General features: G+C 41.0%; 1 protein-coding gene across 3 annotated transcripts in view; it reads right to left on the bottom strand.

Moving 5' to 3' along the window:
• Window positions 1–15205, bottom strand: part of ank1a (ankyrin 1, erythrocytic a) — a 96327-nt gene that overhangs the window by 12638 nt on the left and 68484 nt on the right. For 2 of the 3 annotated variants that reach the window (XM_032515833.1, XM_032515835.1), the window contains 22 exons: window positions 14913–15110; window positions 14673–14771; window positions 13731–13829; window positions 12915–13013; window positions 12732–12824; window positions 12560–12632; window positions 12360–12380; window positions 10101–10221; window positions 9841–9919; window positions 8759–8874; window positions 8455–8679; window positions 8162–8316; window positions 7857–8068; window positions 5839–6043; window positions 5517–5613; window positions 5148–5376; window positions 4932–5060; window positions 4681–4800; window positions 4502–4586; window positions 4240–4314; window positions 3811–3942; window positions 2983–3138 (listed from right to left, as the gene is read on the bottom strand). In XM_032515833.1, the coding sequence (XP_032371724.1) occupies window positions 2983–3138; window positions 3811–3942; window positions 4240–4314; window positions 4502–4586; window positions 4681–4800; window positions 4932–5060; window positions 5148–5376; window positions 5517–5613; window positions 5839–6043; window positions 7857–8068; window positions 8162–8316; window positions 8455–8679; window positions 8759–8874; window positions 9841–9919; window positions 10101–10221; window positions 12360–12380; window positions 12560–12632; window positions 12732–12824; window positions 12915–13013; window positions 13731–13829; window positions 14673–14771; window positions 14913–15110 (2818 nt within the window). The remainder of the gene's footprint in view (window positions 1–2982; window positions 3139–3810; window positions 3943–4239; window positions 4315–4501; window positions 4587–4680; window positions 4801–4931; window positions 5061–5147; window positions 5377–5516; window positions 5614–5838; window positions 6044–7856; window positions 8069–8161; window positions 8317–8454; window positions 8680–8758; window positions 8875–9840; window positions 9920–10100; window positions 10222–12359; window positions 12381–12559; window positions 12633–12731; window positions 12825–12914; window positions 13014–13730; window positions 13830–14672; window positions 14772–14912; window positions 15111–15205) is intronic. The other variant, XM_032515836.1, reaches the window with a different exon arrangement.

The following is a 15205-nucleotide window of genomic DNA, read 5'->3' as shown; positions in this document are numbered from 1 at the left end:
ACATAGAGAACAACCACAACATTCATACATGAGCAACGCAAGTCACAGTTCAAAAAAAAGGTTTGTGGCCTTTTTTACCCCCCCCCTAGGGATAGAACGGTGAGGAGGAAGAGAGTATAAAGTCATTCTCAGTATACATGCCATGCAAGAACACATGTCTTTTGGTCAAGCAGCATTTAGTGTCAATGCAGTATTTGACTCATCTCCAACAAGCCAGTGTGTCCATGCAAACACAGAGGGAGATGAGTGATGAAAGTCAGCCTCATGCACATGCAGACAGGCAGGAGGGCAGGGAAATAAGGGATGGGAAAAGAGGGAAAAGACAGAGTGGGAAAAATAGAAAAGGAGCGCAGCAAGAGAGGAAGAGGAATATAAAATAGGGTAATGGTCACAGACAGAAACAGCGAGAGAGAGCGAGGGTCACCTCCCCCCTCCCAGTGGGTGCTGAGTACACAGTCTGTGTGAGGGGTATCGGTCACAGAGCGGACATTAAAAAGGTGGGGTTTTCAAAAGCACAAAAATAAAGAAAATGCACGACTGCTCGCAAAAAGAAAAGATAAAGATGTGGGTCAGAGGTCAACATGAGGTTGGCATGAGGTCAGAGTTCGGAGAGGAGTGAGAAGAAGGAAGAGTAGGGCGGCTAGGCTGCAGATGACATGTCCAGAGAAACACAGAGAGAGGGACAGATTCACAGGGAATGAAAACAGGGCTCCCAAAAGGACATTCAACTTTAGCCCTTAAGAGACTCAAACTACTCCCCATGCAGCCACAGGCAGAGAGAATTTAAATGTCCTTTTCCTTTAACAAAAGTCTAGAAGAAGAGGTCTTACTCTATTACGATCTACTGTATTTTGTAAAATCTTTTCTAACCTGGAAATAATCTGGAATACACCTTTAAAATGTGCTTAATTACAACAGTGGTGCACTAGAACTATGAAGGAAAAAGTAAAATCTTATCTAATCTGTAAAGACAGAGAAAGATTACTGATTACTCTACTAGCTTTTTCTGTAAAACATTTCAAATAAACTATTTTGATAATAATAATAATAAGTAGGTTTACTTCATATGGAGGACTGAACTTGACATAAAGGAGCAGTTTTACATTTTGGAATATATGCTTATTTGCTTTTGTTGCAGAGGATTAAATGAGAAGAGCGATGCCACTCTCATATTTTTTTGGTAAATATGAAGCTACTGCTAGCATCTGCTTAGCTTAGCTTAGCATAACAGGGGGAATCAGCTCTGTCCAAAAGATAACACATCCACATACCAGCACCTCCTACGTTCACTAATTAACACAGTAGCTTATTCCCAGGAAACCAGCAGAGAGCCCAGGAAGTTACTGCACCCAGACAAAAACCGCTAGCCTGGACAGAGCCATGCTAGCTGTTTCATTCCATTTCCAGTCTTTATGCTAAGCTAACTAGCTGCTTGCGGGAGCGGTAGCTTCACATTTCCCGTACAGATATGACAGTGCTATTGATTTTCTACAGCAAAAAATTAGCATATTTTCCCAAATGTCATGCTATATGTTTAATATGAAATTAATAAACCAATATGCAAAATTAAGTGGGAAATAAAGAAACATAATTAATAAATCTATTGCACAAGGAAATTGAATGAATGTATTTTGTTCCTTCACTGTCCACCGCAATCTTTGTTTTAAGGATGTGAACCTGATGGTTATTTTCAATTTCTTTGAGCATTTATAGACTTATAGGCATATTTTATTTTTTTCCTTATTTATCTGACCATTTTCCTTATTGCCTAAAACGTCAGTTTTGGTCCTCCAATTAGACGTACTTAATCAGGACAGTAAATCATAGACCTCTTGAAACCCGTCACCGTGATCATTGTGAGATTAGCAGAAGACACAATATCCAGGTATTCGGAGCGCCGCCACGTTTTTACGCAGAGCGTCAAAGCAGGAACGGCCTTTGGGGGGCAGGTAGCCAGACAGATAGACAGACAAGACAGATACACGGTTATCAGATTCACTGCAGCTGTGATCTGAACATATCCCTTTTCACCCTTTGACCCTCATGGTCGTATCTCTATGCATTGTTACATCTCTGGGTATTGCTCCAGTTTTCACAGAATAGGACCTGTCACCTGTCAGACTGACTCATCGTCTGCACTGGATACAGAGAGGAGAAGCCAGTCCAGTAAGAAAGGGAGCTCACACCAGTCCAGAGGTGAAAACGGAGTCAATAAGATGTAGGGTATGCATGTGTGAAGGAAACCATGAGGAAAAGGAGTAAAAGACTGAGGACTGACAATTGGTAAGAAGGTCAGTAAAGCTAGGCTATACTTACAGTATGATCTATGTGGTATGATCATGTATGACAATGTGTTGTTTTATAGACAAAATATCACTCTAAAATGTGGGCCCGCTAAGTTAATAATGGGCAATAAAAACTCTTAATATAATCAAATACTGACTGATCTAATTATTTAACAAGAGAAAAACAAAATAACAATGACAACAATGATAAAAGTACAACTATTAATGATACTTATATCTTACTTATCTCTATGTGGAGTGTTTTGCTCAGGGACTATTCAGGAACTGGGATGCTTGCAAACTCTAGAGATTCAGCACAAAATCATACTTTTCTGCATACTTCACTCTACTTCCCATCATATTGAATGAATAGATGGAGAAATGTATAACCAAAAGCACTACAGAGGTTGTAGCACAGTAGGAGTGTCCTGAGTCCCTCTGCATGTTGCTGGGGTAAAGTCCTGGAAAAGTGTGACGTTTTTGGCAGCTTTCATACATAGCAGTATCACAGGGGAATAAAAAAGAAAAAATGGGGGACAACAGAGAGAATTCAGAGGGAAACAAACTTCACTTTGCCTTTAGGGGATATTAAGGGAAGATGTATGTATGTATGTATATTGGAAAGATGGTTCGGGGTCAAAGCAAACGGGACACGTAGAAGGGGCTTCATTGTTGGGGATTTGGGGAGGGAACTTACCATTAGTCATACCAGGGGAGAGGTTGTCTCTCTCATTGTTTCGACGTCTGCTGAAATCGCGGGAGCCTTGTCTCGCAGGCTGAGGCGGCTGGCCCTCCAACATGTTGACTATGTCCATGCGGTCAATACTCTTCAGAGCTGCGTACAAGCTCTCCACTGCAGTGAAGATGTGTGAAGGCGAGAGACACAAGCAGACAAGGAAAAAGAGAAGGAGTGGAAGGGGGTTCCAAGGACAACAGCAATACCATTACAAGAACAATCTGACTTTGACTGGGTTAAAGAACACAAGGGGATGAGAGAAATTCACAGCACTCTCAAGCTACATCCACGCTACTCCGTCTTCATTTTGAAACAGCGTTTTAAAACAAAAAACTATCTCACAATCCACACAGGATTTAGGCTCAGTATCAGAAATGATCTCCGTCCATATTAACACGTCACACGACCATTCACATACACTGGGTATGCATGTGCTGGTATAATGAGGAAGCAGATTGTCTAATGTTAATCTGTAGTTAAAAACATTGATGTATATATTGAAAATACTTCTGGAGAAAGAACAACAAAGGGATGTAGGCCTATGTGCTTGGACTGACGATGAGATGGAACTGTTGGTGAAAGCTAAGTAAGCCTACCTAACAGATAAGACTGACTGAAGTGGGTCGTTTATGCCCGTCCAGAGTACAACACAACCCAAGAGTTTTTAAACTTAAAACGGGGTCAGCAGGGATTCTGCTAAAGGGGCTTAGAAACGCCAGAGTGGAGTGAATGCAAGTCATAAAATTAGCAAAAGTTATTTAAAAACGTATTATAGCCTCAGATGCTCACTCTTGGCCCTCTTGCCCTCTCGGGTGGCCCACAGGTTGAGCAGCGCAGAGCTCTGCTCCAGCAGCGAATTAGGATTCTCCACACGGATCTTATTGATGTCATCCACACTGAGCTGAAGCTCGCGTGCCAACTCTGTGCAGAAAATGAGATGGAGAAGATCAAGTAAGTGAGTGAAATATTTATATAATTTCACCTCTGAGTCATGCTGTTAGTGTACACAGTCTTAAAATGGCACTCTACTTCACAGTAGCGCTATCCAGAAGAGCAGAATAGTCTCACGCTCTTGGCAACAGGAAATAATTAGTTTCATTGGCTGGTTGCCATGTTGAACTTAATCAGCAGCGAGCTAAGCAAGCATGTCAGACATAAGGTAAATACGAATGGTTTACAACACATAAAAACAGAGTCAGTATATTCTTGTTGACTCACCAGCCCAGCTCAGTCCCAACTGTTCGGCAATAACAGCCATCTTCAGCTCTGTCCTTTCCATGGCGCTCAGTGATGCTGCACAAACCAGACCAAAACTGACTATTTAACATCCTGTTAAATTTAAAGTTGAGATTATCCCTGCATTGCAATGCTCATTGATACTGTAGAAGAAATGATGCCATCACACTGGGCCTTATAATATATCACCACAATAAAAATAAACAGGTGCCAACATTTACAAGTGAGAGTGAGAGCCTCATACCCATAGCGGGTTCATTAAGGGCGCTGTATCTTTCTCTTAAAGCCAGCGGGGTCAGAGTTCGCCTCCGGTCTTCACTCCCAACAATCTGCAAGCACCAACACCGAAGTATGTCATCTCAGGGAAAGGATTATAACTAAAAACACGGTATAGTATGTGGTTTGTAACTTTGAGAGCTTTACCTTGATACAAGGAGGCATGGTAATGTTGAGGTTACAGAGCACATGTTGGCTGTCCTCATACTTTGTGGACTTGCGCAGGAAAGACAGAAATCCAGTGTGCTCTTTACTGCTGTCTCTCACCTTTAGACACACAGACACAAGGAAAGTAATGAAGGCACATACATATGTTGCGTGGAGACAGTGAGTAACAAGTAAGTGAAAAGAATATAAAACCGAAGAAAGATCTGTGAGAAAAAGCCAAAGGGTAATACCTTAACAGAGACAGGAAGCCGGTTATCTCTGAACGCCTGGAAGCTGAAGCAGCGAGGCTGCTGGGTGGCCTTCCTCACAGGCACCAGATTCCCTGAACACTCCAGGTGAAGCGGCATTCCCTCCATCACCTGCAAAACAGGGCACAGGCATGAACTTACACTACGCTACAATTTTACCACATCAGTATGAAGCACTGCCCTCGTCTCTGAACCAACCTCTATGTCTCTGCTGCGAGCCACCTCTGTGAAGTTCTCATGTTGTTCCAGGGTTTTATCCATCTTATCATCGGTCATGCAGTAGCAGCGCAGGCGGCCCTCTCTTAGCTCATTCATCTTTGCAAACACCACAAACTTGGCCATGTATGGCACAGCTGACAACTCTCTGTAGAGCAGGTTGGCAAAGGAAACAGCCTCAGCTGTCCGAGGACAGTCTGCAAGCCAGAATCTGAAAGGAAACAATGACATGTCACCACAGTCTTATACATAAATCAGTGTAGCAGGTTGCTAGAATGATTTAAGATGGGAAAGACTGCCGTTAAAATTTACGATGGCTGATATAATGCATGTGGTGCCATCTCAACTCACCGTGCTGAAACATTGGTTGTAAAACTGGCACAGTCTTTAGCATACATAAGTTTGGTGGTGCCAGTAATGTCTTCCCATTGGGCTGGGGCTGTGCCACCTGGGAATTAGACAGGATGAGAAAGAGAAAAGCTGTTAATCTGGCTTCAGTCATAAAGAAGAACTCTTATGGTGCCAGGGTTTGTACATAATGGCGACTATGGCACGTTATCTTTCACACTGCAAATCAGCAGTTTTGCCCAATTAATTTCCTTGCCATGGATGGGAACAACTCCAGTCCCCACCCCCACACCTCTCAACTACTCCCTGTTGTGGCATGCAGTACCTATGACAGAGCAAAGCAGACGCAGACTAGTGGTGTCGCCCTCCCCAGAGTCTCGGGGGCTGTCCCTCCAGGACGGGGGCAGGGGTATACGCAGTCCAATGGGTCGGTGAAACTTGCGCCGCCGAGGCTCCACAGTGACCACAGGGCTAAAGTTTGCCTGGTTACCCAGCAGCTTTGCAACCAGCTCATCTGGAACCGGCTGAGCCTGAGGTTTAAAGTAAATGACGGGGAGACGGAGTACGTAACACGGGCACAGGTTAGATGATATGGTCGGAAAAAAAAGGAAAATCAGACAAAATAGAGAAATATATAATCAGGCAATGGAGATTAAAAAAAGATGTAAAAGACGTAAAAAAAAAATGGCAGGCAGAATGAGACAAGGGGGATGGACGATGAGGCAATGGATGAGGAAAAGAAAAGCAAAATGGGAGAAAAAAATTAAAGGGGAAGAGAAAAAGAGAGAGAAGTCCAGTGAATAAATTATATAATGGAACGACAGATTTGAAAAGACAATAGCAACACAAATTGGTTGTAGGGCTTAATAACTTTTTTATTAAATTCTTTTAATAAAATGTAACAATGTGTGTTAACATGAAGCTTTTACAATCATTAATACACAATGGATATCAAAGGCACTGTGGTTTTTCCCAAGGCCATTCATGACATGATTACTACAGCATTAAAGTTAAATAGATTTGTTCCTAAAAAATATGTTAATAGAAAATTATACCAATATCTATTTGTATTTTTACTTACATTCAGTTACATTCACTATTTTCAGCTTAGAGGTTAGGTGTGCTAGCATGTTAGTTTACAAGACATATTTAGGACACCCAGAACATGCAGCAGAAGGTCCATTCTTTCATTTTAGATAACTGAAAAAGATTCTGACATTGGAATTAGAAGTTACCATCGGATAATTCAAATTATCTGATAGTTGCTGACCTACATATTCATAAAGTATTTTGAATAACAAATGTTGTGAATTAGAATTTTCCTTTTGTCAAAAAATAAGGATTCATGCAATCACAGTCTTGGAACTGGGATAAACTCTACACACTGTAAAACAGATTGTAAACGGTGGGTATATTTAACCCGTCAAAAGGAAATCCTGTGCAAATAGAGGCTTGGAATCCCAAATCAGCAAATCTGAGAAAATGGGGCATATGTATACAACAAACAGATCCACTGCAAAACTTTAAACATGTTGGATTGTTGTAATCTGAAACAATTAAAGACTCCAATTTCCAAATGTTGAAAACAGTCCAATAAAATGGTTTCATTATTTCCTTGATTTGATGACAGTGAGGACTAAATCACAAGTGGATGCTTGTATAAAGAAAACAGTTTTTTACTCAGCAATTAAGCATGGTAGAGTGTGCTAGAAAAATATTTCTCGTCTTTGGTGTGTACTTGAAACTTGAAAAGTGTAGCCGTACAGACAAAATGGAAGTAAAAGCTTCAACAAACAGTGATATAACTAAGATTAGAAGGTGCTCAGCAGTCACCCATTTTTGTGTGGCGCAACACTTCAGTTCTTCTTACAAAAGACCTTTTTGCACCTTTTCAAGACATTCATGCTACCAAAGCCAATGGACAGAAAATAATAACTCAAACGCAGTCTTTTGATTTCCCATCAAGTAATGTTTAACTAACTGTACTTTATCTCAAAGAAATGTTTTAAATATAGTGTTAAATATAGTAAATACAGGGCATTGCCAGTCACATAAATACATTAGTGAGAAAGACATCAGGATATAAAAACATATCAGCACTAAATGAGCAGTCAACAGTTGTAAAAAAGGGCCAAGTACATGCACTGTGTGAAATAAAAAGGTCCTCTAAAAATGCAAAAAAGTTAACTAAACGAACAGAAACAAAACTTGGCACAAGTGCTGACATGATTAGGTCATTCCAAAATCAATCAAATACATTGAACATGCTTTTCTTTTCATGCAACCCAGGCATTAACGATTCTGTCTTCCTTCTCCTTCCTTCTCCTCATCGTCCCATCTCACCTGCAGCCCCAGGCGGACTCGTTTGGTGACTGCCGTCTCAGGAAACGTGGCCTGGACCAATGGCACCAGATTACTTGTCAGCGAACCTCCTTCTGGTCCAATCAGGTCGCTCTCTTGCTGGACTCGTGACACAACAGCAAAGTAAAGGGGGAAGTCGGTGGAGATGATGCGACGGATTCGCTTCTTCCCGAGCTCTTCTTGACTTTCTAATTCTGAGGACATGAGACAGGGTTACACTCTCAGGAAGTGATACCACCCAGTGACATGTTTTGAGTGTCTGAGATCTGAGCATTTAAAACTCTTACCCTCATCCATCCCATTGAGGATTGTTTCTAGCACCTCGTCGCCGTAGCGATTGCGATGTTCTTTCCAGATTGAGCCATTCTCGCTCCTCAGCACCACGAGCTCCCTGTCACCACGACCCAGAGCAGCAAAGTGGGGGATCTCCACTATCACCGGTCTGCCACACACATGGAATTAGACATATACAAATAACAATTATTTATTAGACATATATGAAATAAGAATGATGTATTTTTGTGCATTTAGATGACGCAAGAACAATCTTGACTATTTCCAGTTTCAGTTGCTTCCTCACCCCAGGAACTGCATCCCGGCTGGCCCCAGGGAGATGATCCTGCTAGCCAGGCCCTCTCCCTCCACCAGCGGAGGAGGGCTGGTCAGCTTCTGCGGCTTCACCAGGCGACAGGTGATGCGGGTGGGTGCAGCGCAGGTTCGTGGAGGTATGATGACACGCAGACCGTTATGCCTGCTGCCGCGCATTGAACCGCCCCGAGCATCTACCATAAAACTGACCAAGAACCTGTAATTGTACAGAGATTTTGACAATTAGCTGCCAGATCGGATGTTAAATAGATCAAATTCAGTGAAGTTTTGCTGACCCTGTGTGTATGGGACTGGCGACCGGGCTGACATTGTCTGACGTCTCAGTCGCTGGGCTGCTGGGAATCAGTGAGTCATCATCATATTCTTTGGGCAGTGGAAGTGGAGTGTGTTGCTACAACAGACAGATAGACAAACTGTTCATGATATTCTCTATAAACACTGTTTAGCATATTATTTCATTTATACCAAAAAGTGTATTACTTACACTATCATCTGTTTAATAGAGATGATATAGACATATTATGCTCATTTTTAAAGTGTTTTTTTATTACAGGATATGGAGAAGGTGCATAATTTACCTTCAAGAGACCATTGAGGAGGATTCTCATTTACAATATCATGTTACAAAAATGGTGGAACTAAAATAATGACATAATAAAACTTTCATGGACATTGACTAAACAATGTTTAGTCAATGTCCATGATACACAACAATAGTTATACCAGTCATAATGGTACAATCACACTAAAGACCAAATGACTTTAGCATCAAAGTGGAATCTTCGCCTTGGAAATAGTACTTTGATTACAAAAAAAAAAGGAAACTAAAGGTACTCTTACTAGCTTTTTCTCTGAGCATTCAACCGCATCTCACAGTCTTCATCAGCAGATAACGGCTGCTCAGTTGTCTTAAAGATTTTATGAGACCACTGACAACTAAGCAAACTTTATTCTGCTGATGAAGACTTTGAGATGTGGTAAACTTTGAAAAAGGACTAGTAAGTGGACCTTGAGTAGAAGGGGCACTCATCGCTTGAGTCATTTCAGCTTGGGCTTCCAGACTACAAATTCACAAAAGACCATGCATCACTAACACCTCATCTTTGAAAGACGTCAGCATATACCCATTATGTAGGGTCGAATGAAAGACATTATTAAGTTGTATTATGGGAAGTGAAGGATGCAGTATTTTTTGTAATTTATCCCATTCTAGGGGCTAACAGTCAAGTTATCTTGGCCTATGCTGCTTTAACCTTGACTGTTCTTTTTTTAAATATGCTCCAAACATGATGGAATTGCAACACTTAATTTCTGGAGTTTGGCGGCAGTGTGTTACTCATGTTGCGTGGTTCAGTACCTGATCTATCTCGTGTTCTTTCAGGATAACGGTTTCCGGAGAGACTCTGGGAATCCTGGGAATGGCTGGCGAGTAATCCCTGTGGTATGAAAAGAAAAATTGAAAAGTTAGATTGAAAACATTTCTTTACATCTCCTCCCAAGTGCTCATCCCTGGTCTTTAGTGAGTGTCTATGGTGCATCCCCCTCTCTCCATCCATCTATTAACTTGTGGCTACCAGCTTGGCTCTCTCGCCTGTTTCCCCACCCAGCCCCCCTTACGCTGTGCCCAGCCCTCTCTCGTACTCCAGTGATTTCTTGGGGGAGAGGAAATCGTCATCATGGTCTTTCATGTCATCCATCTTCATGTACCTGGCCCCTTCTGTCCCCAAGAGCTCCTCTCCTTCAGAGAACAACATGCCAAAGAGAGCGAACAGACCGTGGTCAGGTTGGTGAAACAGCAAGAGAAAGAGAGAAAGAAGAGAACAAGATTGTTAACCAGCGGTTAGAAGGGTTACATGTTAGGAGATGGCTCTGTGATTCAGGGGTTAGACTGGTGAGATGAGACATTAGTGACGATGCTCTGTCCACTGACCTTCTTATTGCTAGTCAATGGCAAAAAATTTAAAAGAGCCACTTATACCCAATGCCAGAGACACTTAAAAAGAAGGGGTATAAGGACAAAATTCCATCACTACATTGAAATAAGAGAGGACACCTTATAAATGTAGTCTGGAGTTTTTGAACCTCATAAAATCTCAGTAAGAGGCAACAGTGTTATAGCTATGCACAGTGCACAAACTCTGGGGAGAGCATGCATCAGCATAATCTCATTCCAAAAATGTGTTGTCTAGTTAATAAACAGTTATTGCAGTTATTTATAGTTATTATAGTAACTGGAAGATTCAACTGCCTCAGAGAGCAATCAGAATGGCATCAGCCCACTGCAACACACATGAAGACCAAAGTACAAGCTGTTCTCTTATAAAAGTACAGTACATCTTGATGTGAGCAGAGGTGGGTTTACTTACCCCCAAAAACAAGCGCTAATTTTGGAGAATTCACCAGAAGTGAGTCTTCCATGTGTGTATTCATTTGTGTATCAGCACAGCTTGTGTGAGTATGTGTGTGGGGGCGTCTGTCAGCGGTCGAGAGACAAAATGATATCGTAGGTGTCATTACACTATGTTAGACTCTTTGAGTGCACTTCCCACAGGTTTATGAGTAAGCTTGTGTCCTGGACTTTCTCTGTCTTGTGTACAGTGCATGTGTGCCACGCCGTGTAGGCGAAGTGTTAACACATGCGAGCGCAAACAAACCTGCCAACACCATATTATGACCATTGCGGATATGACATGTGTCTTTAAGACGGCGTCCTGACTACTTTCTATATTTAGAGCATAGGTGACAATCTGTCAGTTAAATTATCAGGGGACTAAAAATATCAGGACATAATGTCCCATGACATCACCCATGTCAGTGGTGTTGCAAACATCAGGCATTACAAGGTAATAAAGTAATTTTTGGGGGGCAGCAGAAACAAGTTGTGAGCTGCCATATCACTTCTGAATTGACAGGGTGAACTTGTTTACACAACTAGAAGACAGAGTAATATTATCATTGTCATGCTTCTGTCCACCTAATGAATGTAATCCAATATTCACTGTGCTTTCACGTCTGTCTTTGGTCTCCAACAGCTCCCAAGGGATCCATCTGAAAGCAGCTACCTGTAGCGGCCGAAATGCTATGAGCCAAAAAGGGTAACATCGCGGGACAGAAAACCAAAACAATTAGCTAAAGCCACTATAAGTCTCCATAGAGCTGAGGGTAGAAGTTGGGAGATAATTGTCTGTGGGTTAATCACTACGAGCAAGTTTTTTTTAGATACACAAAAAATATAGTAAAAAAACGATTTAAACCTCCCAGCTAACAAATCCAGTTTACATGGAAGGAAGACCATAATGATGGGGTACATAATTGACACCACAATGAAGACAGAATTAATGCAGACACAACTGAAGATACACATTTTACAGCAATGATAGCACTACTCCACTATGAAATTCTAAAGCTCACATAGCAAATTTAAATGTTTTTTTAAACCAATTGATTTGATTTGAGTAATAATCGATCCGATACCTAAAAGAGGTGAGCTCTATGTATTGGCTATGACTGTAACTGGCGTCATGACATGGGGGGGGGGGGAAACCTGTGGAGATGAAGAATGAGGGCGTTATTTACATTTAAAGGTTAAAGACATGGGTGCTATGGGTGCATGCCAATGAGAAACCAGAGCCACCATCACAGTGAGCGCCACTACAGAGGGAACGAGAGAGAGAGAGAGAGAAGAAAGAGAGAGAGAGAGAGAGAGAGAGAGAGAGAGAGAGAGAGAGAGAGAGAGAGAGAGAGAGAGAGAGAGAGAGAAGAGAGAGAGATTGTAAGGGGGGGGTAAAGATTGAGAGAGTGAGCTTGAAATGGAGCCACACAATTTATTACAACGACCTATGAATGCCGCACAAAGAAAGAAATAGACATTCATACCTAATGTTAGCTGTGCAATTCCTAAAAAAGGGCAAAAGGCAAAAGGAATTGGAAAAAAATGAATATTTATGTGACCAATTAAAGCATCATAAAATCAGCCATTCAATTTATTTAATTAATTAATTAATTTAATCGACATCCACATAGTCGATTAAACATTGTTTCTGATTGCAGATTAATAATTAATAATAGTTTTCTACCTTCATCCTCAGACACGTCCAGTATCTCATCCACCGTTTCTGGGAAACTCATGCGATGTTTCTCTGTGGTTGTCTGCACAGATGGAGGAGGAAGAACCAGTAACTAATACAACAATAGGTGTAAATTTGTATTTATCATGGCCACATAATGTAGCGTTTCTAAACTTCTCACCATGGAAACCGTCTCCTCAGTGACGAGCTTTAGGACATCAATCACAGAGATGTAGCCCAACCTCTTAGCAATGGCCAGGGCTGAAGTACCATTCTACCAGACAGAAAGGAGCAGATTGATCAGTTCTCTGAAAACCAAACTTTATTAAATGTTTTGAAGAAGGCATGGTGTGTTCATGCTCACCGTTGTTGTCTCGTTGGGCTGAGCTCCATGCTTCAGCAACAGTGTCACAATGTCTGTGTGTCCCTGCTGGGCTGCCTGGTGCAGAGGAGTGTAACCAACCTGGAAGAGATATTAAATCTATTCTTGCTCATTTAATGTACAAATGAAATTTAAGATTAATCTACATAACATTTACCATTTACAGCTGGTATCAAGAGAACTGTCAGTACAACGGACAATTCTAGTCATCTGACTAGAATGACTAGTTGAGAACAGAAAATGAATTAGCAACAATTTAAATAATAGCATAATTGTTTTTAAAACAAAAATGTCAAATATCCACTGGTTCCAGCTTCTCAACTTTATATTTGCTGGTTTTTTCAGTCTTCGGCAATTAGAAACTGAATATCTTCTGGCTTTGAACTCAGACAAAACAAGCAACATGGGCTCTGGAAACTTGGGATGGAAAGGTTTATGACTAAAAGCTACATCAAGAAAATAATCTACTGATCACGCAATAATACAAATAATGATGAGTCGCAGCGCTATGTCTAACCTTTCTTGGTCAACTTTAGACATATTTGTATCATGATATGAATATAAATGCTACATCTCAGACATGGAAATTAAATACTTTGAGTCTCTCCAATGCTTGTACAGTACATTACAGGTAAAATGCCCTTATTCCAATAAATCATTATTAACCCTGCAACAGCCATAACTTGATGTAATGTAAATCATGAATGAATCAGAGACAGTGGACATGCAGTAACTGTGTGTCTCATGCCCTGACTAATTTTGTTGTAGTTTGATCTAAAACCAGAGGGAGGCACTCACCCTTGTTTTGCTGTTGACATTGGCCTGTTGCTGCAGGAGAAATTTCACCATCTTGATGTTGCCATAGTGACACGCTACATGGAGAGGAGTGTAACCCATCTGACAGAGAGAGGAAAAAAGTAAAAAGTCTTTAATACAAAATCACAGCAGTCGCATAACTTTAGTGTCTTAATGACCTTTTAATTTGAATACATTATGTAGATTTGATCCTGTTAAGGGTTGAATGGTTCATGAATATTACATTAACTAATGTTTCAAATCCAAAAGGTACAACTATTTTGAGAACAAAACAGTGATTAAAAACTGCATTTAGGCTTCGGTTTAGGAATTAACAAGAAAGAATACAAATAATTATTGTGTACCGATTGGGATTAATAACAATAATACCAATAATAACATTGACTGATATTTATGATACATTTCAGTACAAGAGCCCCACAACTGATGGTGGAAAGTAACTAAGTACATTTAGTCAAGTACTGCATTTAGGGACAATTTTGAGGTACTTTACTTTGATTAGTATTTCAATTTTCTTTACTTCAACTCCACTGCAATTCAGAGGGAAATTTTGTACTTTTTACTTATGTTACTTTGCAGAATCAGAGTAATAACAAAAAAAAGAATCAACAAATACATTATGATGTATTATATGCTTCTCCACATAAAGAAAACCCTACTAACTATTTTCTGCATAATACAGCTCCATGTCAAAACACTATTGCAGAGCTGCTTGAAGCACTAGAGGTCTAAGGGGTCTGAAGGGTCGGCCATGTATTGATGGTAACATAACCCTCTGCTATGAGATCCTCTGACTATTTATGCTACAGCACTTATACACTATCTGCTATGGCTCAAAGTGAATGCCACTAGTAGTTTCTATACTGATAACAAGGCTTTAATAACAGTGCAACAGTTCGACATGAGAATAAAGAAAGGTCTTACGCGTGTGGCGGCGTAGACTGAAGCACCTTGCTTCACCAAGATATCTGCGATGCCAACATGTCCTTCCTGTGCCACCAGATGGAGGGGTGTTAATCCACTCTGGGGGCAACCAGATTCAGAACACAAAGGTCAAATACAGAACAAATCAATCCCAAGTTACATATTATTTTTAGTTTGAATGTACCAAATAAATGTCCTGCCCCATGACAGTCATTCTTGATCAATCTTTGTGTTTCTTGCCTTGTTTCCGAGGTTGACGTTGGCCTGTTTGGAGATCAGAAGGGAGACCATGTCAGGCCTTCCTTCCTGTGAGGCCAAGTGGAGAGGTGTGACTCCCTGCAGTGACTCAGCATTGGCTGAAGCTCCATACTGCAGCAGGCTTTTAGCCACCTCCACCTGGTTCTGCTTGGATGCTATGTGGAGGGCGGTGTAGCCATTCTGGAGCACAGACGTGAGTTGTGATTAGAAACATACGCGTATGTGCATGATTCTGAATTATGTGTGGACTTGTGTGTGTCTCTTTTTAGTTATTT

This window comes from Etheostoma spectabile, chromosome 5 (assembly GCF_008692095.1).
Source record: "Etheostoma spectabile isolate EspeVRDwgs_2016 chromosome 5, UIUC_Espe_1.0, whole genome shotgun sequence".
Taxonomy (NCBI): Eukaryota; Metazoa; Chordata; class Actinopteri; order Perciformes; family Percidae; genus Etheostoma; species Etheostoma spectabile.
This window is presented reverse-complemented; position numbering and strand designations above follow the sequence as displayed.